The sequence below is a fragment of the Dipodomys ordii genome, unplaced genomic scaffold (genome assembly GCF_000151885.1).
Source record: "Dipodomys ordii isolate 6190 unplaced genomic scaffold, Dord_2.0 Scaffold160, whole genome shotgun sequence".
NCBI classification, from domain to species: domain Eukaryota; kingdom Metazoa; phylum Chordata; class Mammalia; order Rodentia; family Heteromyidae; genus Dipodomys; species Dipodomys ordii.
Window position 1 is genome coordinate 1,313,771 of NW_012267376.1, and position 25,713 is coordinate 1,339,483.

At 48.5% G+C, this 25,713-nt stretch overlaps 1 protein-coding gene across 1 annotated transcript in view; it reads left to right on the forward strand.

Annotated features, from left to right (window-relative positions):
* Nucleotides 1-25,713, forward strand: part of Adcy1 (adenylate cyclase 1 (brain)) — an 80,887-nt gene that overhangs the window by 44,365 nt on the left and 10,809 nt on the right. The window contains exons 5-13 of the mRNA XM_013032958.1: nt 2,015-2,173; nt 3,655-3,796; nt 4,667-4,822; nt 11,543-11,737; nt 11,875-11,972; nt 12,934-13,018; nt 16,400-16,489; nt 17,297-17,550; nt 17,882-18,012. Of these exons, the coding sequence (XP_012888412.1) occupies nt 2,015-2,173; nt 3,655-3,796; nt 4,667-4,822; nt 11,543-11,737; nt 11,875-11,972; nt 12,934-13,018; nt 16,400-16,489; nt 17,297-17,550; nt 17,882-18,012 (1,310 nt within the window). The remainder of the gene's footprint in view (nt 1-2,014; nt 2,174-3,654; nt 3,797-4,666; nt 4,823-11,542; nt 11,738-11,874; nt 11,973-12,933; nt 13,019-16,399; nt 16,490-17,296; nt 17,551-17,881; nt 18,013-25,713) is intronic.

The following is a 25,713-nucleotide window of genomic DNA, read 5'->3' on the forward strand; positions in this document are numbered from 1 at the left end:
GAGCATGGTCCAACCCACAGGGACACTGTGGGGCTGGTTTGAAAGGCTGAGGATGAGATGGGCTGGGTGGGCATGGGTCTGCCTTGTCCACAGGGCACCTGACTGCCATTAGCAGCTTCTGTCATCTGTATATTCTCATATACTTTTTCTTTTTTGGATTGCAAAATGTACATTTTAACTCTAGGAATTTGTGTCTTCATCTCTTACTGGAGATTAACAAGCAACTAGGGAAAAAAGTAAAAATTTGAAAATTCCATTCAACATGTATAAAAATAGATCTTACAGCAATCAACTAACTTCAAAGTAATTTTTGTCAATCTGAATGGTGCACATTCCGTGTGTGTGTGTGTGTGTGTGTGTGTGTGTGTGTGTGTGTGTACATGCATGTGTATATGTCAGTACTGGAGCTTGAACTCAGAGCCGTGAGCTCTCACTTGGCTATTATATTCAAGGCTAGTCCTCTACCACTTGACTTACACCTCTTCTGCTTCTGGCTTTTGACTAGTTAGTTGGAGGTAAGAGTCTCCTGAGCTTTTCTGCCCACGTTGGCTTTGAATCATAATCCTTAGATCTCAGCCTGCTGAGTAGCTAGAATTATAGGATGAGCCACCAGCACCTGGAAAGCATGCATACTTCTGAGGTTACTGATGCTAACCTTGCATTCAGCTTTCCAAGATTCCAGCTTAAGATGTATCGGCTCTGCCATTGAATGTGGTTGAATACAAAGGCCATCATTGTCGACAACCAGGGTCTCTGGGTGCTATGGTTTGGGTGGAAGTGAATGGGTAGTGATACAGAGATTCTTCTGCCTTTAAGAAGAGCCCAGGAGGGTGCCTGTGGGCACTGAGCGGAGGCTGGAAGGCTATGGGGGTGTGCTCCTTCAGTCAGGGTTCCAGAATGGGAGTGGAGTGGGCACTATTCAAAAGGGAGTCAGTAAAAAGGTGAGCCAGACACAGTCTTCTCAGGTATGGCAGAGGTGGTCCATGTTTCTCATGTTGTTGTTGTTATTGTTACTGTTATTATTAGTTGTAGTTGTAGTAGTAGTCTTTATGCTTACTGGGATTTGATTTCAGGGCCTGGACGCTGTGCCTTCATTTTTCTGCTCAAAGCTGATGCTCTACCACTTGGGCAACAGCTCCACTTTAGCCTTTTGGTGGTTAATTGGAGATAAGAGTCTCATGGAGTTTCCTTGGTGGGCTGGCTTCAAACCAGGATCCTCAGATCATAGCCTTCTGCTAGCTAGGATTACGGTGTGTGACCCTGACACCTGGCTGTGAGTCCTCTGAAGGGGACCGCAGGACAGAATGTGGGGCAGGGCTGAGGATGCCGTGAGGGCTGAGCAGGTTTGCTTAACCACCACTGTCGGGTGCAACAGTGATGAGGGGCGAGCACTGTGCCCCTGAGTCCTTTGTCAGCCTTCACTGGCATTTCCATGCGTGGTGTAACAGACGGAGTTAACAGGAAGAGCTAGCAGGCAACTGGCCATTTTCTTGTGCACTGGGATGGAGCTTAAGTGATTTCACTGCTTATCAGAGCCAGCATGGACAGAACTGGAGTACATGCAAGGCAACTGAGGCTCTGGGGACTGGCACTGGTGGGTCTGACATTGGTTGGGCTGGCAAGCAAGAGGTGGGGGGAGGGATTGGGGGCAGGTCAGTCAGTCATCCAACACCTTTTTCCTCTGCCTTTGCTCTCCCCAAGGCCCCTTCCCTTGGTGATAGGAGTTAAGATCCTAGGTTTACTTTTCTCTCTGAGGACTCTTGGCATGGAGGGGCCAGGGGAGGCCATAGAGGGAGCCCACAGAGCCAGTGTGGGCACTGACAGAGCAGAGCACCCTGTCTGGGGCGGAGGAAGCACTGCCATCCATGGACCGGGCCAGGAGACCTCAGCACGCCATCCCATCCTGACCTCGTGCACACTGTGCAGCCAGGGTGACGTGCGTGGCCTAGGCCAGTCATGGTGGCCATGGAGGCAGGTGCTGAGCGCCCGGCTCATGCCCTGTGCTGTGTTGCAGGTCAGTGGCGGAGGCCACCGAGGTGGATCTGAACATGCGAGTAGGGCTGCACACCGGCAGGGTTCTCTGTGGCGTCCTGGGCCTGCGCAAGTGGCAGTATGATGTGTGGTCCAATGACGTGACACTGGCCAACGTCATGGAAGCTGCTGGCCTGCCAGGGTGAGTCAGGGCAGAGTGGGCGGAGGGATGGCCGCTTGGCAGCTGCCTGTGGCTGCTCAAGTGCTCACGAAGGCTTTGCTCCAGAGGACACATGTGGGCCCCTCAGAGAATCCTGGCCTGTGCCTACCACGCCTACCACCAGGTCCTGCTCAACTCATGTCTGCCCACCCTGGGGCCCTGCCGAGGCCCAGGGCATGTCTGCAGGACGCAGGGGCCGGGGGAGAAGAGGAGCTGTGCCAGGCACTGTGTACCTCCACAAATGACCGCCTCTCTGCCTCCTGCTGCTCAGCTTCATTGTTCTCGAGTGTGTCTAGAGAGCCCTGTGACTCCAGACCCCCAGGGACTGGAAGCTCCCTTCCCACCCCTTCCTCTCTCCACACCCCACCTCTGAGGATCATAAAGTAGCTACCACTGGGAAAGGCCACTGCTGATTGCCCTTTATTCCCTCACAGAGTCCTTGAGAGCCTGGAACCTCTTCCCTGCCACCACCTGAGAGGGCCTCCTGGCTTTCATTCTCAGCCAGCTGGAGAGTTTAAAGTGGAGGTGTTCTCCTGCAGGGAAAGCAGTTGGTCCAGGGACGAGTCAAGTTGGCAGGCATGGTTTGGAACACCAGGGAGCTTGCTTTTTGCCCCTTCAGCCCATGTGCTCATTCCAGGCCAAGGAACAGAAGCTACAGGTGTTTCATTTGTTTCTTGGAGTTCGCTTTTTTTTTTTTTAATTAGTCATGGGGCTTGAACTCAGGACCTGGGCACTGACCCTGAGCTCTTGTGCTCAAGGTTAGTGCTCTACCACTTCGAGCCACAGCTCCACTTCCAGTTTCTGGTGGTTAACTGTAGATAAGAAACTCACATATGTTCCTGCCTATGCTGGCTTTGAACTATGATCCTCAGATCTCAGTAGCTAGGATTACAGACATTAGGTACCAGTGCCTGGCAGAGTTAGCATTTTCTGTTAAGGTGATGCTCATTGATGGGACCTTCCTGCCTTCATCCAGAGGCATGCAGCATTGCAAAGTCCTCAGGCCCCAGGAACACTCCATCTCACTGTCCCAATACCCACATGGTTGGCTGGCACCCAGCCCTGACATGCTATTGCAGACTGGGCTGGCCCTGATACGCTGGAAAGCAGCTCCCTTTCCTCCTGTTGTCTTTCTGTTCCTCCCTTCGCTCTGCTTTTTCTTTTCTCGTTCTCTTCATTCATCCTTTTGAACATTTTTTTCCTTTCCTTTGATTCCTATCTCCTCCCCTCCAGCCCTTGTCCCCTCTGCCTTCCTGGCGTACTCCTCCTCTGTGCTTGCCTCTGTCTCTCCTTTCTTCCCTGCTCACCTGTGCAGATGTGCATGCAGACCATGCCTAGGAATGTGAGCCCTCCTCAGGGACCTTGCTTGCCCCTGACAGAAGAGCCTCTACCACGGCCCCTCCTTGAGCCCTGAGCGGCAGGGCTCACAACGCCATGCCCATTGCTGTGTTCTCTTATCACAGGAAGGTCCATATCACAAAGACAACCCTCGCGTGCTTGAATGGGGACTATGAGGTAGAGCCGGGCCATGGGCATGAGAGGAACAGCTTCCTGAAAGCTCACAACATCGAGACCTTCTTCATTGTACCATCCCATCGGAGGAAGGTAGGCACTGGACACCTTCATTTGATTGGTTCTTAGATGGCCTGGTTTGGGCGAAGCTTTAGAGACACCTTGCTCTCCTCCCCTCCTCCGGACACTACTTCTTAGCCAGTGAACTTGCTGACGTAAGGAGAGGTGTCCCACTGGCTTTACTAGCGAGGGCTTTGCCTCTTGCATGAGGGGCGGGGGGGCCAATCAGAGAGATCAGGGAGTAGGAAACCTCAGATATGGGGATGTCTCCGGACTGGACCACTTCCTGTCCTTCTCCACCTTGAGGTGAGCCCAGACTGGGCTAAGAGCAAGGCATCCTGAAATGGAGGAGACGAGATTGTGGGGCACAGGGTTCACTTAGGGCAGGATTCATATATTTATGCCTGGGTCTGGCTTAGGGCCCCACTTCTTCACTGCCTCATTCGGTCTAGAGAAGTCCAAGTCCAAGGGCAGGGGCATTAATCCGAAATGCAGATCAGAGCCATGATGCAAAGTATGAGACGCAGCACCGTCAGCTTCACAAGGTATAAAATCCTCTACTCAGCCTCCTGGCCTGTGGCCTCTCTCCTCTTCTTCAGCTGTGACAGAAGCCACAGAGGGATGTCTTTTACAATCTCCATCCTGGGCCCCAAACCTCCTTTCCTTCTGCATCAGGTCTGAGGCATCCTTTAGGTTTTCAAGACCTTTGGTGTTGTTTGGGAATTGGATGTTCTGGGACCTGCTGCTGGGCTCCCCAAGGCCTGGCTCATGGGAGGCATTGAACAAACAGATCCCAGGGCCCCAGAGCCCCTGTTGCCACAAGGGCCATGTTGTTTCCAGCCTGAGAGGGAGTCTTCTACATGTATCACTGAGAACATTTCTCTGTGCCTGTTGTTTGGATAGATATTTCCAGGCCTGATTCTGTCAGATATAAAACCTGCCAAGAGGATGAAGTTCAAGACTGTCTGCTACCTGCTGGTGCAGCTCATGCACTGCCGGAAGATGTTCAAGGCTGAGATCCCCTTCTCCAACGTCATGACCTGTGAGGACGATGACAAGGTGAGAGTGACCACTCCTGGCTTTGCAGGAGTCCACGGGGGACTTGGTCTGTACTCCATTCTCTCCTCCCCTCCCCTTTCCTCCTCTCCCTTCTCTTCCCCAGCCCTCCCCTTCCCTGGCCACTTTAGTCTCAGGCCAGCTGCCCTTTCCCAACCTTGGGCTACTGTGGTACCATCTCCCTTCCCTCCCATGGTTGGTTGCTTGTTGTTCACCTCTCGGGATCCTCTCCTTTTATTCCTTCTCTTTTTGATGGACAGGAGACTCCAAGAGCTGACCACACAGGACGTGATCTTGGGGCCTTTGTGGATGTGAAGGGGTGTTTTGGCCTCTTGCACTGGGAAGATTTGCAGCCTGTGGGTGTGGTTGGTTGTTGATCTCAAGTGTGCTCAGGCTGACACAAGAAAATATGTCAGTCTGGCAAGGTTAAACCTCAGCCCTTCATCCCCACAGTGCTAGAGATTGGAAGTTCAGTCAGCAGGGCTCCCTTTGGCTTGTAGCCTCTGTCTTCTTTCTGTGTCTCACATAGATGTGAAAAAGGGTGCTAGTGTCTCTTCTTCTCCTTATAAAAGCATAATTCCACCAGGGCCTCATCTAGTTCTAATCACTCCTACCTACTAATATCACTACATCGAGGGTTAGAATTTCAACACGAGGACTTTGGAGATCATGAACATTTGGTCCATTGCTCTTGGCATCTCCTCCTTCATTGGTTTGTTTCACTAGGTTAGATGATCTGCTGCACTAGGTTGGGATCTCCAAAGTTGCTGCCGAGGCCAGCAGAGCCTGTCCATCCTTGACCCTTTGCTGTGACTCTTCTGTGTGTTCTCATGCACAGGAACCTGGTAGATCCATTCTCACGGCCTGGTGTTCGTGAGCCTGCATTAGGGTGTGCCTATTCTGTGATCTTTTTTTTCTTTATACTCTAGAAGACACTCATGGACTTAGTGCCTCCTCCTCTGGAAATGTGTAGGAATTATTTTGTTGATTTTTGCCTTCCACTTTTTTCTTCTTTTATCTTCTGAAACTCCTATTATTTGGATATTAGTCTCCTAAAGTGATCTAATTCTCCTTTCTGCTTCCTCTGTTTCTGAAACATTCTTCAACTTTAGCATCCAACACTTCTTTTTTTGTTTTGTTTAAAATTTCTTCAAACACATTAACATTTTTCTTTGAACTCTTTAAGTCTTTTTCTTTTATTTGGACTATTTCTTTTCTGACATCCTATTCTCCTGATAGGAATATGTATGTATGGATGGATGGATAGATGGATATTTTCCCTCTTCTTGTCTCCCTGAGATTTTCTAAAAATATGTTTTCTTGTTCCAGAAACATCTCCATTTCTTCTGAGCAATTTTTTAATCCCATTTTCCATAGGTGTCCAAACTCCTCCCCATGATTAACATGGGGATGTTCAGGGCTCACTTGAATGCAGAGGTGTGGAGAACTGTCCTCTGTGGACTCTGGTGGGCACTAGGATTTTCTGTCTTCTTGGCTTGGTCAAGGTCACTCATCTTCTTATCTTCTGCTGTGGGACAAATGGGGGTTCTCATCGTCTACTTCAATCATATGAGCCTCCTATTTAACTCTGAGGCTCAGACCACACTGGTGCCCTGAAGGGTGGGTGGGAGAGGCAATAGAGCTAGTAGTAAAGAGCTTGGAGTAAATTTCAGGATTGTAGTGCCACCTTGTGGACAACTTTTAACCAGGATAAAACTGTAGCCAGGAGAGCCTGAGTACCACCCTACTTGGATGCTGTCCTCAAATTGGTGGTGTTGGAACAACACTCCGGGTTCTTTATTGAAGGGTTTCTTTATTGAAGATCATGAATTCAGAGCTCTTCAGCCCCCTGGTTTGGAGAGTTTTGAATGGTGAGAGGAGGAGAAAGGGAATGCCAAAGTCAGCTCAGGTCCAGCTCTCTGGGGTTTGTATTGTCATTGCATCATTTCTGTTTGCTAAACTTAGTTACCCTTTTTTTCCCCTTCCCCTTCCCCTGTTCTGTCTTTATCCCTTTGGAGCCAACTTCTTGCTACAGTTTCAAAGATTCTCAAGACAAATTCAGATTCTGTTGTCTCCTACTCATTACTGTGAGGATCTGTGTGTGTGAGAGCTCAACTTTGCAGGAACTTTAATAATTCTCTGAGAATTTTATTGATCCAATCAAAGAAGTTGGACTTTTATACCTACTAGCAATCTGGACATTAGACTAAAGCTGCTTTATACTAAATGCTTGGCGTTGGCATTTTAGATGTCTTAGATAGTAAGAATTTTGACCCAAGGGTCATGCTGGTGTGTTTTCATGTTCTCAGAGCAGGTTCCCATTGGGTTCAGAGATGGAGTCCAAGGTGGGTGAGCCTCTTCATCTCCCTGGCACAGTGCTTCCCCAGGCATGATCTGCCGAGGATAGAGCTTTGGGGTCAGGGGTTCCTGCCTCCTTCATGCCCCAGCTTTCCCCTGTGGTGCTCTGTGACTGCCCCATGGGAAATGTAGCCTGTCAGATGAGCATGAAAGATGTCCTCAAGGTCTGAGACCTTCAGTTTTCTCATTCTGTGCCACTCTCACCTGCCTCCATGTCTCTGGCCTCTGATCATTTCCTTTGCTTACTTGTCAGTTCAGGTGTGCATTTTAAAAAGCGCACATAAAATTAAATAAAATGAATATGTTTGGAACAGGTTTATAATGGCAGAAGTTTCCGTCTGTCTTGTTTGGGGTATTTCCAGATTTAATCTGTGTATTCCACCCTCAGCACCCAGGCCCCACTCATCTCCCTAACAGGACCAGAGCGAGAACTGAGTGAGTCAGATGCACAGTTTTAAGTGTGTCCCCGTGGGCAGAGGTCCTTGATATAAATACCATTTGAAAAATAAAATTTGACTCACAAGAATCCACGATGAACAACAGCAACAACAAAAATTAAGGTGGGAAAGAATGAGTGGATTCTGAGGCAAAAGGGAAAATTGGCAGCTAGAGTTCTCAGCTGACCAGGACTTCTTTAAAGTCGGAGTGGAGGTGGGGGGACAGAGATCCTTCTTGCTCAGTTATCAAAGGGCACAGGTGGAAGAAGACACTAGACTTCAAGTGCCTTCCTGGGCAGAGTGGGCTGGCCTCTGATTCATATATGCCAGTCCTACCTGGAAAGCCAAGATGGTACGCTGCTCTACCTGCTCTGATTCCAGCATCCCCGTGAGTGGCTCTGTAGGTGGGAAGGAGCTGCCCAACTCAGGGAGCTGACAGCCTGCAGCCTGCCTCCTGTCCCTAGTACCCTGAGAAGCTCCCCATTCTTGTTGTCCTTGGCTGCCAGCCTCACCACCTGAGTGCTGTCTTTTACACTCCAGCCTGGGCAGGTTCCCTCCCCTCCCCTCCAGCCCACACCCCTCATTTCCATCCATCTTTATCTGCCACCATGCAGCATCCAGGTGGACACCTGCCTCAGCTCCCAGGACACAGCTGTGGTCGCCCTGATTTGCACCTGTCTGCTCCCTGGGGTGCACTGAGTGTTGGTATCTCCATTCTGTCTTTAGTCTGTATGTCTACCCCTTCCTCCTGGCAGGTGGTGCACACTCCCCCACCTCACCTATGGGTTCAAAACTCTGCCCAGCTGCCCAAGGGCCCCGGATGACCCAGGGCCCAGCTCCCCTAAGGGTCCTGCTGCCCCATGGCCAAGCTGCCTCAGGTCCCAGCTGCCCTAGGGCCTGGCCATCCCAGGGCCAGCACTCTGGGTTGCAGCTTCTTCCCTCATGCTGCCACATACTTTCTGCAGACATTCTGGTCTTTGTGGTAATAGCTTAACCCTGGGTTGCACTCCAGCCTGGGCCCTCTAGCTGCCATCCCAAGTGGGTTGTACCCCTTGGATCAAGCCTGAGTATCACCTTGTCCCCTGCAGCTCCCTCCTGTGTCCTTTCCACCCATCTGACTGCCTGCTATTCTGCTTTATGGCTGGTCTATACACAAGAGCTCTGCCTGCAGGTGATTTTCCTCTTGTGCTTTTATGTGCCAGCCCAACCTGTACCACTAGGTGCTGCTCTAACACTACCAAATGCTGTTCTCATCCCCTGGCCCCATTTGCAGCCTCTGAGACCCTGGTCTCCTAGTAGACAGATGCTGAGGGTCCAGCCTGGCTTCCACTGTAAGGCCTTTGCTGTACTGACGTCTCATTCTATCTGTCCCATTCCAGTTCTTCTGTTGCTGCCTGGGACTGGTGGAAACAAGCCCACAGCAGGGCAGATAGCACTGGCATTGTGGAATCCTCAAGCTTGCTGATGAGCAGGGCCTGGGGTGGACCAGAGCCTGGCAGGTCAGGAGAAGGCTGTGACAGGCGGACACTGCACAGCCTGCTTTGCCCTCCTCAGGGGCATCCCTCCTCTCCTCTCCCATCCTCCACTCACCTGTGCCGCCAGAGCACTGTGCAGGGACTGACCTCAGCATGTGGTGGAGCCCAGCTTGCAGCTGAGGTTAGAGAATGCCTGGAACATGGACATGGCTTTTGCAAGTCAGCATGTCTCATTCTGGGAAGTGACTTGCCAAAGCACTCAACTGTCTATACTCTTGGGAGTCTACTGTTTTTTTTTGGGGGGGAGAGGTTCTGCTCATTTTGGGGTGTGGGAGCAGGAATATCACACAGGTCCAGTCCAGAGCTGGGAAATGGAGTCACATGTGAGTGCCTGTTAGGGTGCGGCGGGCAGACTTCACTTCGGGCATGTGCAGGGGGTGTGCACACACTGTGGAGTCCTGATGTGTAGAGAGTCGGCTCAGAATGCAGCACAGGCAGATGCTAAATTGTATACATCATATCCTGTTCAGGGGCAGACATTATCTTTGTTGATCAACAGGGATTGAACACCTAACTGTGACACTTTGAGCTAGGAGTTGTAGGCTGTAGAGCATGCCTAATTATTTTAAGGAAGTAGCCCATGACATTGAACACATGCATCATTCCTTTTGGTGAGAAGTGGATTCTAGGGAACGTTTGTAGGTGGGCCTCAAGCTCATCTATCTCGTGGACTTTCTCTAGTTGTCCTCTGTGGTGTGGTGGGTGCTGTGTTTCCGTGCTGAGGTGGGGTGGAGGATGGATGTCCAGACTTGGGGGGATGGATGTCCAGGTTGCACACTGTCCATTCTCTCGGCGCCACTGTGGGGGCAGACGCAGAAGTACGGATGTCCCATTAGGCCATCAGTGATGGTACAGCATGATGGAGGGAGAGCTTGACTTCTCTATCTGCCTGGCTCAATGGGGCATGGCCCTGCTTCTTCACAATCTTCCACGTGGCCTTGGTGGCTGAGTAGAGACCGTGTGAGACATTTCTATGGTCTTCGTTGAGAGTAGCATGGCATTTGTCTCACTTTTCTCTTTTTTCTGGATTCTCTTTCTTGGTGCATTTGCCAAGGGTAAAATTTGTCTTTCTGTGGTGCCAGCATTGGGGTGTGACCTCAGGGTCTGGGCACTGCCCCTTAGCTTTTTCATTCAAGGTTCATATACTACTATTTGCATTCCACCTTCACTATGGCTTTTTATTGGTTAATTGGAGACAAGACTCTTGTGGACTTTCCTACTGAGGCTGTCTTTGAACCATGATCCCCAGATCTCAGCCTCCTGAGTAGGTGGGATTATAAGCATGAGCCACTGGCGCCTGGCTGAACAGATTTTCTTCCAGCTTTTGCCCATTTTGTCATCTTCATGAGCATGTCCAGGTTCTTATGGGGGTTTGCCCATTTTGTCACCTCCATGAGCATGTCTAGGTTCTTATGGGGGTGGATAAGATGTATGACAGCCCTAGGGAACCCTTCCCTCTCACACAGCAGTAAAGTTCCCATGCTGGTAGTTTTCTGTTTGACTTACATGCCCTGTCAGTACTTTACCATTTGTTTAGAATAAAGAGAAGTGTGCTTATTCCATCTCTTCTGGGACTGCGCAGTGGTATCCATTTAACGTTCTTGTTGCTCCTGCAATGTGTTAGGCACCGGAGGCCCTGCTTGCAAAGCCCCAGTAATAAGATAACAGCAGGTGGCTCCATTTTCCTTGTGGCAAGTCAGTGCCTTCTTGTTCGCCTCATGTGACACAGGGCAGTGTGGAGGAGGGGTTCATAGTCTGTCCATCTCACACTGGCCACAGTGACAGGCACGGTCCCTTCTCTTGCTGCTATTTCCCTCCCACGAGGAGTGGGCTGGCTCCTGATACAGGAACCCTGGCGCATCCTTTCCTACATACACAGCTGCTCTGCCCTGGGTGATGCCCCATCACATACAGATTCCATCCCACAGCCCCTGCCACGGTGCCTGGTGCTCATGTTGCAGGTGTGGGGCCTCTACCCAGAGTGGAGAGGCTCATCCCCACTGCCATGAGCACATCTCAGGTCCATGGACCCGAGAGCCTGCGGCCTACGGCACACTGGATGTAATCCGGAGGATGTGCACAAGTGCACAAAGTGGACACTGAAGCCAGGCACTGGTGGCTCATGCCTATCATCCTAGCTACGTAAGTGGCCGAGATCTGAGGATCATGGTTTGAAGCCAACCTGGACAGGAAAGTCTGTGAGACTCTCATTCCCAATTAACCAGCAGAAAGCAAGTGGGGTGGTGTCTGAAGTGGTAGAGCACCAGCCTTGAGTGAAAAAGCTCAGGAACAGCACCAGGCCCTGAGTTCAAGCCCCAGTACTGGCACACACACAGACACACACACACAAATGGAGACTTGACAGTATTTCTTTATTCCTATGATGGCTGCAGCGGAGAGCATTGAGAACAGCCTCAGAGAAACTCAGAAACCGCTCCTCTTTCTCTACAAATGTGGTGTACAGCACTCCGGGCACACGTGTCAACAGGTATATCAGCCGCCTCTTGGAGGCCCGGCAGACGGAGCTGGAGATGGCAGATCTGAATTTTTTTACCCTGAAGTACAAACATGTTGAACGGGAACAAAAGGTAAGTGACTCTGGTTTTAACTTCCTTTGTTCCCTTTGGTGAAGTTTCTATGCCCTAGAAGTTAATGGCCTTGACAGACCGACCAAAGTCTCCTTTCTCTCTCTCTGTCCCTCCATCTCCTTCCTTCCTCCTTCCAGTACCACCAGCTTCAGGACGAGTATTTCACCAGCGCTGTGGTCCTTGCCCTCATCCTGGCTGCCTTATTTGGCCTGGTCTACCTTCTAATAATCCCACAGTAAGTGCTGCTCCTTCTCTGAACCATGGCACAGGAAGGTGACCGAGAACTCCAGGTCCCTGGGGTCAGTGGCTGTGTGCTCTTTGTGTTCAAAATTGACCTCCATTCACTCTGTCATTGTGCCTGGCCTGTGGGATCACTCCAGTCCTGTGGGTGAGTGGTGTTGGAGTTCAGATGGCTTGTGGTGTGGGACTGCACACTGTCAATTTGCGTTTTTGAACATCCTCAGCTGGGAGGCATTGCGTGTTTTCTGCTTCTCTGTCCATGAGACCACCATGTACCACTGCCTTAAAACCGGCTAGAAGCCAACCAGCCCACAAATGGCTTCTAAATCCATATCACATTCATAAATGTGGAAATGAGAAAAAGTGGGCTTTGAAAAGGAAGAAAACCAGCCATTTTATTTATTTATTGTTGTGGTAACAGTGATGGGCAGAAAAGTTACAGTTGCATAAGTTAGGTAATGGATACATTTCTTTTTGAACAGTGTCACCTCGTCCCTCATTTTCTCCCAGTTTTCCCCTTCTGTTCTCCCTCCCCCACAAAAAGCAGCCATTTAAAAACCAGTCACTCTGGGCTGGGAAGGTAGCTCAGTGGTAGAGTGCTTGCCTTGCATGCATGAGGCCCTGGGTTCGATTCCTCAGCACCACATAAGCAAAAAGAAAAACCAGTCACTCATATCAACCAATGTGAGTTTAGCAACTTTCCTTCCAGGTCATAGAAGATACCTAACCTAGGCTAGATTTTGGTGGAGGGGGTGGGAGAAGGGCAAACAAGGGGATCCTCACCTAGGAGCCTTGGGTGCCTTTCTCTAGGGGACAATCCAATGGACAGGTCCCCAGGGACCATCCACTGCGGTACCTCCTGGGACTCTGGGGACATGGGTCCAGTGCAGGAGGGGATGACGCTCAGCTTCACCTACCTCCCCTCTCACAGTGACCTCCCTGTCCTCTGTCCCTAGGAGTGTGGCCGTCCTGCTCCTGCTGGTGTTCTCCATCTGCTTCCTGGTGGCCTGTGTCCTATATCTGCACATCGCCCGGGTGCAGGTACGTGTGAGTGAATGCCCTAGGCCTGCGCTGCGTTCCGCCCAGATAGACACAGGAGGGCCCACAGTGACTCTGTCCCCCACCTGGCACCACAGGGACAATGGAATCTCCGTGTGGTAGATACTCATAAGGCCCAATCTTAACTGGGCTCTGTACACTGTCTAGGGCTGTTGTCTGTCTGTCTGTCTGTCTGGATGATGAATATTAATGAAATAAATAAACCTGAGGTGCTGCTGCTGTTCTAACTGAAGTGAAGTGAAGCCTTATTGTGTTCTTAATTTATATTTATTGATTTGTGTGTGTGTGTGTCTGTCAGATTTTTGTCTGTATTCACTTGAGAAAGTTATAGTAAGATTCTTTGCCCATTTGAAAACCAGATTACTTGTTTTCTTCCCACTGAGTCATCTAGTTCTTTACAGAATTTAAATATTTCCTTTTATCAGGATGTAGGGTTTACAAACATCTCTCAATCCATGGGTTATTTCTTCTTATTGATCATCATAGATGAGAAGCTTCCTTACATTGGTCTAGGCAATGTGTGTTTGATAAAATTCTGAAAAGAAAAGAAAAGCACAGCACAAGCAATAAAAGTGAAAGAGGACAGATGGGACGTCAGATTGCAGAGCTACGGCAGCTCTGCGAGTAGAGCTCTCACATGATTCTGCTGTATCCGGTGTCATGAGACAAGCGCTCCTGGCTGGGGAGCTGAGAGTCACCCAGTCACCAGTTCCAGCTGTGGTGTGGGATCACATGGTCGCCAGCCTGAGAACATGATAGCTCAAGTGATCTCTGGCTTGAAAAATCTGGGGAATAGTTTACAACTGCCTCTATCCCAAATTTACAAGGAAACATTCATTTTATTACATTTCTATTTTGATAGAAGTGTGTGTGTGCGTGTGCATGCATGTGTGTGTGTGTGTGTTGGTACTGAGGCTTGAACTCAGAGCCTGAGTGCTGTCTCTTAGCTTTTTTGCTTAAGGCTGGCACTTTACCACTTCAGCCACAGCTCCACTTCTGGTTCACTGGAGATAAGAATCTCACAGACTCTGGCTGTCATCCTCCTGAGTAGCTAGGAGCACAGGTGTGAGCTTTGGGCTTTATTTTGGCTGACAGATTACAGTTCTCAGGAGAATTGTAATCTGTCCCATTGGTTTTCAAAGGCTCTTCATGTGTGTGTGTGTGTGTGTGTGGTTTCTACGAGCAGACAGGAAGCCCTGCCTGGGTTGGGTGCAGGTTTGAGCATGTATGCAGTCTTAGAGAGTTTTTGCCTCAGCCCTGTGTGCTGCCACCTAGGAGGTGCTATGACTGTGTCTCCAGAAGCCATGGCAATATAGAGTGAGGCCGGTGCTTCCAGATGGCAGGATCAGTAAATTACATGTGTTTCTATGCCTGTACCTAGGCAGAGCCGGAGCCAGGCCTTCCATGGGGAGTGGAAGTCCTTGTGGCTGAGTCTAGCTGTCACCTCTCTCCCTACCATTTTGCCCATGGGCTCACTGAGCAATGGGCATCTGGGAAGGATGTGTCTGACCATTTTCTCTTCAAAGGGAGGCTCATATACTCCCCAAGTTCTCCCAGTGGGAGGGCTTCCTTTCTTTACCTCCTTCAAGGGTGTCTACAGGGGGCCTGAGGCTTTTCTTCCTTCTGTCAGCTGATCACACGATGGTCCCCTTGAGACTACAGCCACAGACTGGGGGAGAGAAGGCCATGCAGCTGGAGAGAGGGCATGGGCGTTTAGGCCTCTTCCTAACTGACTTGTGTGCTCAGGACATACACAAGTATATGGCATCTGCATCTGGTGATGGGCTGGAGTATGCCCTCATCTTTGTGGCCTAGTGAGTCAGATGACTTCCAGCCCATACTGGGCAGCTCAGGTCACACGGGAACTTGGTGGAACTGTGAGCAGGGCAAGATCCCTTCTCAAAAGGAGTGTCCTTGTCTACAGATGGTACTCCAAATCCTGTGCCAGGGCCGGTATGTGGATCACTGATCCAGGTCTGCCAGTGGCTCTGTCTGCATCCCCGGCCACACCCCTGCCGGGCTGTGATGGGTACTGGAGAAACAGCCTTGAAGGGCTGCTCTGGAGAGCAGAGGCCTACAGTTGTGTCTTGCCTGGTCCGGATCAATTTGGGAGAGAAACGGAGGATCAGGGCCAGCAAAGCCTGAGGCCTGGCCATGCACTTCAGCTCTTCTGGCTGAGACCAATGGAAATGGAGCATTGTTTGGGTGACATGCAATAGGACTTGGGGATCTGCCAGCTGCTCTAGCTTGTTGCTTGGCAGTCTGTTCTGTTCTCACCCCTAGAACCTAGGATTGTAGGCTTGCTCGTGTTTGTGCTGACTTCTTCTCAGCTGTCTACTCTCCTGACCTCACAGGAGGTTAGTAGGATGACTGCACAGACTACCAGATCGTCCTGCCAGGCCAGGTTTGTCTGCATGAGCTGAGGCTTTCTATAAGGTGCCATGAGCACTCATTGTGGTCTGTAATTTAATTTTTAGGAATGTGAGTGCATAAGGATGTCTTACTTTTATCCTTGCAACCAGTTGTTGAATATTTTAAATTATATTTAAAGTAAATTAAGTAAAATATACTTTCTCTTAAGAGTGGTATATAACCTGTACAGAGAACATAATAATACTTACTTATTTGGCTGTTGTGATACGCAACTGTAGTGTCATGAATTGGAGGCTAGCCAGGGCTACATAGTGAGTTTGAGTCCAGCCTGCAGTATAATAAGGCCTGGATTAGGAAAATAGGTGTGATGACACCTATAACCTAACCTATATGTGCCTATAATCTCAGCCACATGGGAGTGGGGATAGGAGAATTGGGGATCTGATTTAGGACAGTCTGGGCAAAACAGCTCAAAACCTTATCTGAAAAACAAATGATAAAAATGATAAAATGCGTGGCTCAAATGATAAAATGCGTGCCCAGAGGCCCTGAGTGCACTTACTAATCTCACAAAAACAAACATCAAACAAACAGACAAAAACCTTACTGAAGAACATAAATTCTTGTCGCTCCTGAGAGGGGAGAATTCAGTTTCTTGAAAGTACCAAGCTATTCCATTCAAATTTGATTGCCAGTCAAGTTAGAGAGAGAGAAGGAGAGAGAGACAGAGACAGAGAGGAGAGGTGGCTCTCTTTATCATTTAAAGACCAGATTTTTTTCTTTAACTTGGTAAATTCTTCACCTAGAATACAGGCAACAAAAAATAGGGGACAAATAGGTAAAAGCAGACAAGGGAAATGGGCGAAGCAAGAAGCGATTTGGGAGGACTGCTGAGGGCCGCTTGCTCTTTCTGTTCTAGATTGTTTGCCATATGTATAAATCTCATTGGCAGTCAGCATTGGGTTTGAAAGTGCTGCTTTTCTCCATCAGTGTTTCCCAGGGTGCCTGACGATCCGGATCCGCACTGTCCTGTGTGTGTTCATAGTGGTCTTAATCTACTCGGTGGCCCAAGGATGTGTGGTGAGTACCAAAACCTTCCTTTAGCCAGACACCAGTGGCTCAGGCCTGTATTCCTAGCTACTCAGGAGACTAAGATCTGAGGATTGCAGTTTGAAGCTGGCTGGGGCAGAAAAGTCTCTGTAAGATTAATTTATTTATTTATTTTTGTTGGTCATGGGGCTTGAACTCTGGGCCTGAGTGCTGTCCCTCAGCTCTTTTTTTTTCTTTATTTTTTTAATTTAATTTAATTTTATTTGTGAACATACTGTACAGAGGGGTTACAATTGCATGGGCAGGATAATGCGTACATCAGCTCTTCAGCTCAAGGAGAGCACTCTACCACTTGAGCTACAACGCCACTTCCGGTTTTCTGGTGGTTTATTGGAGATCAGAGTTTCTGAGATTCTCAGATCTCAGCCTCCTGAGTAGCTAGGATTACAGGCATGAGCCACCAGTGCCTGGCTTTTCTGTAAGATTTTATCTCCAATTAACCACCAAAAGGCTGGAAGTGGAACTGTGGCTCAAGTGGTAAAACACTAGCTCTGAGTAAAAAAGCTCAAGACACACATGGAAGGAAAAAAAAAATCCTTCCGTCAGTGTTGGGCTGGAAGTTACCAGGCCTGAGGAACAGATATAACTGACGCCATCTGGTCTACTTCAGCCTCTTCCCTGCCCTGCTGCCAGCCTTTGCTGTCTGTGGCAGCAGGATGGTCCAGACCTAGCTGGAGGCACTTGGAGGTGTGATGGTCCTTGTGGGGAGAAATCTGTGGGATATCTGGATGTCCCGATGGGCAGCTTTCCTGAGCCTTCCTTTCCTTTATTGCACAGGTGGGCTGCCTGCCCTGGGCCTGGAGCTCCCAGTCCAACAGCTCCTTGGTGGTCCTGGCAGCAGGCGGCCGGCGCACCGTCCTGCCTGCTCTGCCCTGCGAGTCTGCGCATCATGCCTTGCTCTGCTGCCTGGTGGGCACCCTCCCGCTTGCCATATTCCTGCGGGTGTCCTCCTTGCCAAAGATGATCCTTCTGTCGGGGCTTACCACGTCCTACATCCTTGTTCTGGAGCTCAGTGGGTACACCAGGGCTGGGTGAGTGTGGGACGACCCACGTGAGGGGTTATCAGTGACGACGCCAACATGGACACTATGCACACCACCTGCTGATCGGCAAACTTGTGTGGACTAAATACATGCAACGTTTTTTAGTTCTGTGCCGTCTCCGTTTCCCCTCTTCAGCCCAGATGCAAGCAGGGCCTTAGACTCCCCACTGAGAAGGGGGGTCTCATCCTGAGTCTGTTCCCCAGGAGTGGTTGGTGGGCATCACTGCCTGGGAGGGCTCTCTGCCCAGCTCTAGGGGTGATGGCCATCTCTGGCCTGGGAGCTTAACACTGACTTAGCATTTCTTTCTCGCTCCTGCCAGGGGCGGTGCTCTTGCTGGACGCAACTATGAGCCGATCCTGGCCATTCTGCTGTTCTCATGCACACTGGCCCTGCACGCCAGGCAGGTGGATGTCAGGCTGCGACTGGACCACCTCTGGGCAGCACAGGCAAGTGAACCCTTGCTGCTTCCTGGGTGTGGAGGGAGGGGAGCTTCCCACCAGTGGGCTGGCTAGCCATGACAACCACTGGCCATATGGTCCACAGAGGCTGCTGCTCAGAAGCATGACAGGGCTGGATACTAGCAGGATGGAGGAGACCTGTCCTGGGGTCTGAGGAGTAGGAGTGTGCCTGTGGAGTGACTGCATGCCACACAATACTGCAGGATGGGTGTGCTGGAGGCTGCATGAGGCCGAGGTAGCTGTTCTTTGAGATAGTGGGTCCCCTATCCAAGCTGGGTGTGAGGGTGATATCAATAAGCTTAGCCTCTGCTGATGTTCCAGCATGTCAGCAGGGTTATCAGGAAAGGGGAAAATGGCCTTCTAGGTTGAGATTAGGAATTTGAACTTTTTTTGGGGGGGCGAGGGGAGGTCAGTCATAGGGCACTATTCCTGAGCTCTTCAGCTCAAGGCAAGCGCTCTACCACTTGAGCCACAGCACCACTTCCAGTTTTCTGGTGGTTAACTGGAGATAAGTCTCACAGATTTTCCTGCCCGGGCTGGCTTTGGACTGTGATCCTCAGATCTCAGGCTTCCGAATCGCTAGGATTACAGGCATGAGCCAGGAATTTTAATTTTTAAGCAGCTACCCTGGAAAATTCTCCACATTGTGGAGGTGACCAGGAGTAGCAGTGTGAGCTGGCCTGGGTCCCTGACCACCAGTGGCTTTCCACCTGGGTGTGGGACAGTGCCAACTGCAGGATGATTACCGGTGCCCTTGCTCAGGTATTTGGAGATGCCTGGATCCTTCTGTGTCCGCAGGAAGGCATACTGTGCCTGGTGCTCAAGGCATTCCCACCCGCACCCGCCTTCATCTGCTTAGCGTCCCTAAGCATCTGGGGCATGAGGCAGTGGAGCAGGCTCAGAGCCATCTGCAGAACGTGAAGTCTCTCCTGAGCACACTGCCCCACCTAGACATCTTATCTACAAGGAGGGAATGATAGCTGACAACGCCAGCTGTAGCAAGAGACAGTCTTCTTGTTTTCCCACATTTACAGCATCCCTGATATCTGAACAGTCACTGGTGGCTCATACTCATAATCCTACCAACTCTGGAGGATCATACTTCCAAGCCAGCCCAGACAGAAAAGTCCATGGAACACCACTTCCAAAATAACCAGCAAAAAGCTTGACTGGAGACATGGCTTAAATGCTAGAGCACCATCTGAGCAAGCAAGTGTAAGGCCCTCAGTTCAAACCCTATGCTGGTTTTAAAAAAAAAGAACGAACACCTCTTTGCTGCCGGAGCTATATAATTTCTTCAGTTGTCAGAGTAGCAGTGCCCAGAGACAGGAATTACACATGAGAATACAGGTGCCTATTAGACATGCCAGGGTCAAACAGTAGTCAAGCTTTACTAGACAACTGAGCCACAGTCTGGCTGCTGTCTGTGTGACCTCTGGGTGGGCTCAGAACCCCTGGAGTGAGTGGTATCTGGGGTGGAGTGGGAGCATCCTCAGCCCAGTGCCTCCCTCCTGCAGCCATCACTGAAATGGGGGCCCAGTTCAGCTGCCAAACTGAGCCTGCCAGAGGATGGCTGGGAAGCTGGGGGCGGGGGGGAGGAGAGGGCGGGGCTAGGCCATTGGATGGCTCTGTGTGGACATGGAACTGAGGGTGGCATCTTGTGGTAGTCTGGATAGCTCTGATATGTTTGCTGTAGTGGAAAAGCCTGGTGGCCTGTCATCCCAGCTCAAGCCTGCGTGGGCAGCAGGCCATGGAAGTTGGGAGAGATGGAGACCCTGGGCAGAAGCAGCAGGGTGACAAGGGCTACACCTGATATCAAATAGTCTTTGTGCTAAATTCTAGCAATTTCATCTAGGGCCAGAGGTCTGTCAAACTCTCTTCCCTCCAGAAGCAAACAATCTAGGTTGGCAGAAATAACTGAGCCTCTTTCTGCAGTACGCTGGTCTGGGGCTGGAGTGAGGAGGAAGGTGTGCTGGCCCCTCCTAGTTTGCTCGCTGCGGGTAGCTGTGAGTTCTGTTGGGTGACCAGCTCTGGCAGGCTTCACATTGACCCAACTCAGCCAGAAGTGGGTAATGTTCAAGTCAGCCTCCCAGGGGTAGGGCAGGTGGGGAAGACCAGCAGCTCCTGGGAGGAGACTGGTAGCCTCTGTTTGCCAGGGCCATGCCAAGTACTCAGAAGAGCCTCTCTACCGACCTTTGCTGTAGCTCATGGTCTTTGTTGGGCCCGCTGGCTGTCCAGCATAATCCATCAGATTGGCTACTGACCTTGTCACTAGCTGGCCCCTGTTTTGGGCTAAGATCTTTTCATCGTAACTATCTATCCCCCAAACTGTTGATGAATGGACTTAGGATGAGCCAGGAAGCTAGGTCAGTGAGGATGACAAGATGAGATGTGTTAATAAGGCACCCCATTCACTTCAGACTCTTAAGCAAGTAGAACAGAGATCTTGGCTTGGGACTTCCTGTGGCAGGAAGATACTTTTCCATGTCTGGGTTGATACGACCTTCTGGGGGGGAGTTGGTTGTTAAATTGTGATGTTTGTTATTACATACAATGGTTGAATGTTTCTCATGAGTATGTTTGAGCTTCCATGTGACTCTTATCTACTAGAACCCCCACATAGGAGTTTACCAGAAAGTTTGGGTCAGGAATATACTGCCTGTGTGTCATAAGGGAAGGGTTGCTAAATGGAACACACTGACACATTTTTTTCTTCAGTAGATACATGCCAGGAACTGTTACCTCACTTTCCTGTCACCCCAGAAAAACATGGAGCTATCTAGACTTTGCTTCTTTGCCCTGTAGATATTTAGGTGGGTTGTTTCAAACTATTGCTTCACTTTCAGAACAAACTCTGGGAGGGTTAATTATTTATGGAGAGCAGATCGGTTGTACAAACCTACATAAATAAACAGGCTCTACCTTGTGATGGTGCCCTCAAGCACTAGTATTTAACTATTGGGACACTTTCCTTCCAGTGTTGTTGTGATTTTACAACTCAGCAGATAGCTACCATAGCAACTATAATTTCAGTGTTTATGCTCATTACGACCATTGCAGTCCACTTGTCTACCAATAAATTCTTTTTAATTTTTTAATTATCTTTAAGGAGTTGCCACTTAACAAAGCAGTTTATGGCTATGATGACCAATAATTTCCATTACATAATAGCCATTACTAACTTTGAAAGGGAAGTTCACTTGTGGTCAGGCAGCACGTATTCATGGAATTCCCTATTAGAACACTGTCCTCCTCCTCACTTCAGCCCCTGCTATTCCTGGGCACACACATGTAACAGAAGGACACCTTTCTCAGGCAGTTTGGTAGTCATTTTTTTTTCTGTGTCTTTGCACAGGTGTCCCCTGGGCTCTGAGTGAGTACCTCCTGTCACAGAGCTTTGTGGGGGGACAAATGATTCCCGGTCCCCTCTCCTGAGGCCTCACCTTGCAGGGGTCCCACCCCCAAGCATCCTCCCCCCCATGGATCAGAGGACCACACCTGTAATCCCTGAACCCTTGGGGACAAACCGCATCTAAAGCATAGCAACGTCTTTGTCTAAATTTGGTATCAAAGTAATACTGGTTCTTCAGTTTCCAGAAGGGCTTTGGTGTAGAGTTGGTTAGGTGAAGCGAAGCTCTCTGGACCTGGATGCTTTGTTTAAACTAAAATTCAATTTCTCTAAACCTACAAGGCTATTCAAGCTTTCCATTTCTTTCTAAGGTAGCTTTCGAAGTTTATATGCTTCCCTGGAAGCTGTTGATTTTGTTGACATGAAATTGGTTATAATATTCTCTTAGTAGCCTTTTAGTATTTATAGAGCCTGATGTGTATTACATTTCTACCACATATTCTGTAATTAATTTACTGTTATTTTTCAAGTTTTTAAGGTGACTTGAGAGAAGCTGATCTTCCTTTTTCACATTGGTATTTTATGTTATGAAATTTACCTGCGTTAGCTGAATTCCACAAATTAAATAGTTTCAATTTTGTTTGCTTCAAAGCAGTAATTATCCTTTTGATTTCTTCTTTGAACCAAAAGTTGCTGTATTTGTTTTTTACTTTTGATTATTTCCCAGAGATCTTTCAATTATTGACTTCAGATTTAATTATAGTATGCTCATATATGATTTGAATCCTCATAATTTTATTTATTTTTATTTTTATTTTTTTGTTGGTCATGGGGCTTGAATCGGCCTGGGTGCTATCCTTGAGCTCTTTAGCTCAAGGCAAGTGCTCTACTACTTGAGCCACAGCGCAACTTCCAGTTTTCTGGTGGTTTATTGGAGATAAAAATCTCTTGGACTTCCTGCCTGGGCTGATTTTGAACCACGATCCTCAGATCTTAACCTCCTGAGTAGCTAGGATTACAAGAGTGAACCACTGTTACCCGACTCTCAAAATTTTTTTATTGCTTGCTATTTTTTCCCTATTCCGTGTGCGCTTGACTAGACTATGTATTCTGGCATGGTGGTTTATAGATTTCAATTAAGTCCACTTGGCTGGTAAAGTCTGTACTGATTTTCTTTCTGTTAAGTTTTTAGTGGGGTTTTGGAATTTTCAACCATAATTGTGGATAGAGTTGCAGTTCTTCAGTTTCTGCTTTATGTATCTTATGACTTGTTATTAGGTACTTATATTTAGGATTATGACCTCTTAATAAATTTGCCCCTTTAAACCTCTTTCGCATTTTAGAAAGATTCTCTTTACCCAGCTAATACTTGGCTCTGAAGTCTACTTGGTCTTGTGTTAATATAAATAATCCAGTTTTCTTTGAATATTTTTTCTACCATTTTACTTTTGACCTATTTGTGTCTTCTTGTTTAAAATGCATTTTTTTCTCTAAGCAATATTTGATTAAATCTGGCTTCTTCATCCAATTTATAAATTTCTACCTATACCTGTGTAGGCCATTGTATGTAATTATTGATATGGTTAGACTTGTCTACACCTTGCTATACTCTTTATCTCATGTCTTCTTTATTTCTTCTTCTTCTTCTTCCTCCTCCTCCTCCTCCTCCTTCTCCTCCTTCTCTTCCTCCTCCTCCACCTCCTCCCTTTTCTGCCGCTGACTGGGCACTGTCCCTTGGCTTTTGTGCTCAAGGCTAGTGCTCTACCACTTTGAGTCACAGCATCATTTCCAGATTTTTGGTAGTTAATTGGAGATAAGAGTCTCATGGTCTTTGCTGCCTGGGCTGGCATTGAACCTTGATCCTCAGATCTCAGCTTTCTGAGTAGCTAGGATTACAGGCATGAACCACTGATGCCTGGCTTCCTTATTCTTCCTTTTGGGTTGTTTTTATTATCTGCTTAAATCTTTTGTTTTGCTTATTAACTGTTCTTCTTCGGTTCAGGATTTTAGTGGGTACTTATAGCCTATCTTCAAGTGGCATTTTTCTACCCTATACATAGTGTAGGACCTTTACCCTAGAATATGCTGTGGTAGGTTGCTGGTGTACTGTCAATGTTGCTTTGTTGAAATCTAATGCTTAATGTGATGCTATTAGAAGGAGGGTTACATTAAAGAAAATTAGTTGATGAGAGAAGATCTTTCACAAATTGCTAGTCTTATAAAAAATGCTTAGAGACTTTCTTATCTTCTTCCTGCCATGTAAAAATATAATGAGAACTTGGCCATTTGCAGCCAAGTGTGTTCTCATCCAACCCAACCATGGCTAGGTGCCTATGGTTCATGGTTGTCATATTAGCTACTCAGGAAGCTGAGATACGAGAATTATAGTTGGAAGCCAGCCTGGGCAGGCAAATCTGTGAGACTCTTATCTGTCTCTAAGTAACTAGAAAAAAAAATCCTGAAGTAGAGATGTGGGATTACAGGTGTTTATTACCATGCCCTGTAGTATTCCTCATTTTTTTCAGGGGGGGGTCTGGTCGTGGGGCCTACACTCTGGGCGTGGGTGCTGTCCCACGCCCAGAGTTCTTGAGCTCTTCAGCTCAAGGCTAGTGCACTACCACTTGAGTCACAGCACCACTTCCAGCTTTTTTTCTGCTTATGTGGTGCTGGGGAACCAAACTCAGGGCCTCAGGCATGCAAGGCAAGCGCTCTACCACTCACTGAGCCACCTTCCCAGCCCGTATTCCTCATTTTTACTGATTCTTTTTTTCTCTGCTTCATTTTTAATAAATTTTTCCAACTATGTCTTTAAGTTTACTAATCTTTTCTATCAAAGTACATAACCTGCTAGTCTCATCCAGTGCACTGTGTATCTGACATTATAGTTTTCTAGAAGTTAGTCTTTTTATGCCCCTTTGCTTGCATTTAACATGGTTCTTCTGTGAATCTAATTATGAATACACTCATAATGATGATTTTAAATGTTTAATCCAATCAGCTGTATCCAAGTAATAATTATTTTCTCCTTATAATGAGGGCAACTTAATGGTTCCTTGGTTGGGGCCAATTTTTTTGGTGCTACCTGGAATTTGAACTTAGTGCCATGCACTTGGTAAGCCAGGCATTCTTATTTCAGCCACTCCACCAACCTGAATATTGATTTTCAATGGCATAGTCAAAAATTTGAATATTTTACTTTTTATACAATGGCTATTCTTTCATTTCCAAAGTTATCCTTAGGTCTTTTTCTGAGACCTAGATAAGTTCCCCTTGGAATTTGAAGAAGCCTCTAAAAATGGCTTCTGAAATGCAATTACTGGAGAGAAAAGCCTTTGAAGCCATAGCACAGGACAAGAGTTGTAGGCAAAGGAAGAATGTGTGGTCTCTCTTCCAGGGAGCAGGAGAGGGCTGGGTGGTGGCCTATGGGGGAAACATGGGTGATGGCATGGCCCTTTAGAGTGGCTCTCTGAACCCAGTATTCTGAGGGTAAGGGTTGGGTTCTGCTGTAGAGCAAACATCTCCAGGACATCAGTAGGAGCAATGAGCAAAGGTTTATCCACTCCCTATGACATGTCTGTGTGGCTTAGCAAATGCTACATCATTTCAGTCTTCCAGGCCAGGCTGGTGGCCTCCAGCACAGCCCTTTGTGGCAAGGAAAGGGAGCTGGAGGTCCAGAACTGGCCTCTGAAGGCTCCAATTCAGAAGCAACTCAAGAGTTGGCTTGTCTTGGGGGGAGGGGGGTAACCTTGTACTATCCCCTTGTCCTTGGAAGCCAGTGGAGGAACATTAAGAATGGCCTTTCTGGAGCCTTCCTGGGGGCGTTTTTCTGGTGCTAGGAGTCCTCATGTTGCTGCTGAACCCCCTCCAGTTTACAGCAACTTCCGACGTGAGAGGGCAGAGCTTCTCCGGACACCTGCGTCCCCATCTAGCCTGCCTGGTCTGGGCCCCCCGATGGTAGAATTCATCCATCACAGGGACAGTAATGCCAGGCAGAGATGTGTGCCATCTCTGACCCACACAGCATCATCTGCATGTCCAGGAAACAGGTTTTACAGAGAGCTTTGTGTTCAAGTGAAAATGAGTAACCAAAGGAGGGTGACATGAAATAATTCAGTCCCAAAGCTAGAAACTACATTTCTCTCCTCTGGGGCTGAAGAGGTTTAATTATAGCCATCTGGACCAGGGAAAGTTCCTTTAACTTTGTGTGCTTCCCCCCAAAAGGAGAATATGCCCCCAGGGAAATCTGATGATTCAGCGTGAGGGGGCATCGAAACGTTTATTTATAGTGAAAATCAGGAGACGTGCCGTCCTGATAGTGAAAATGAACTGGCAATCAGGTTCTTG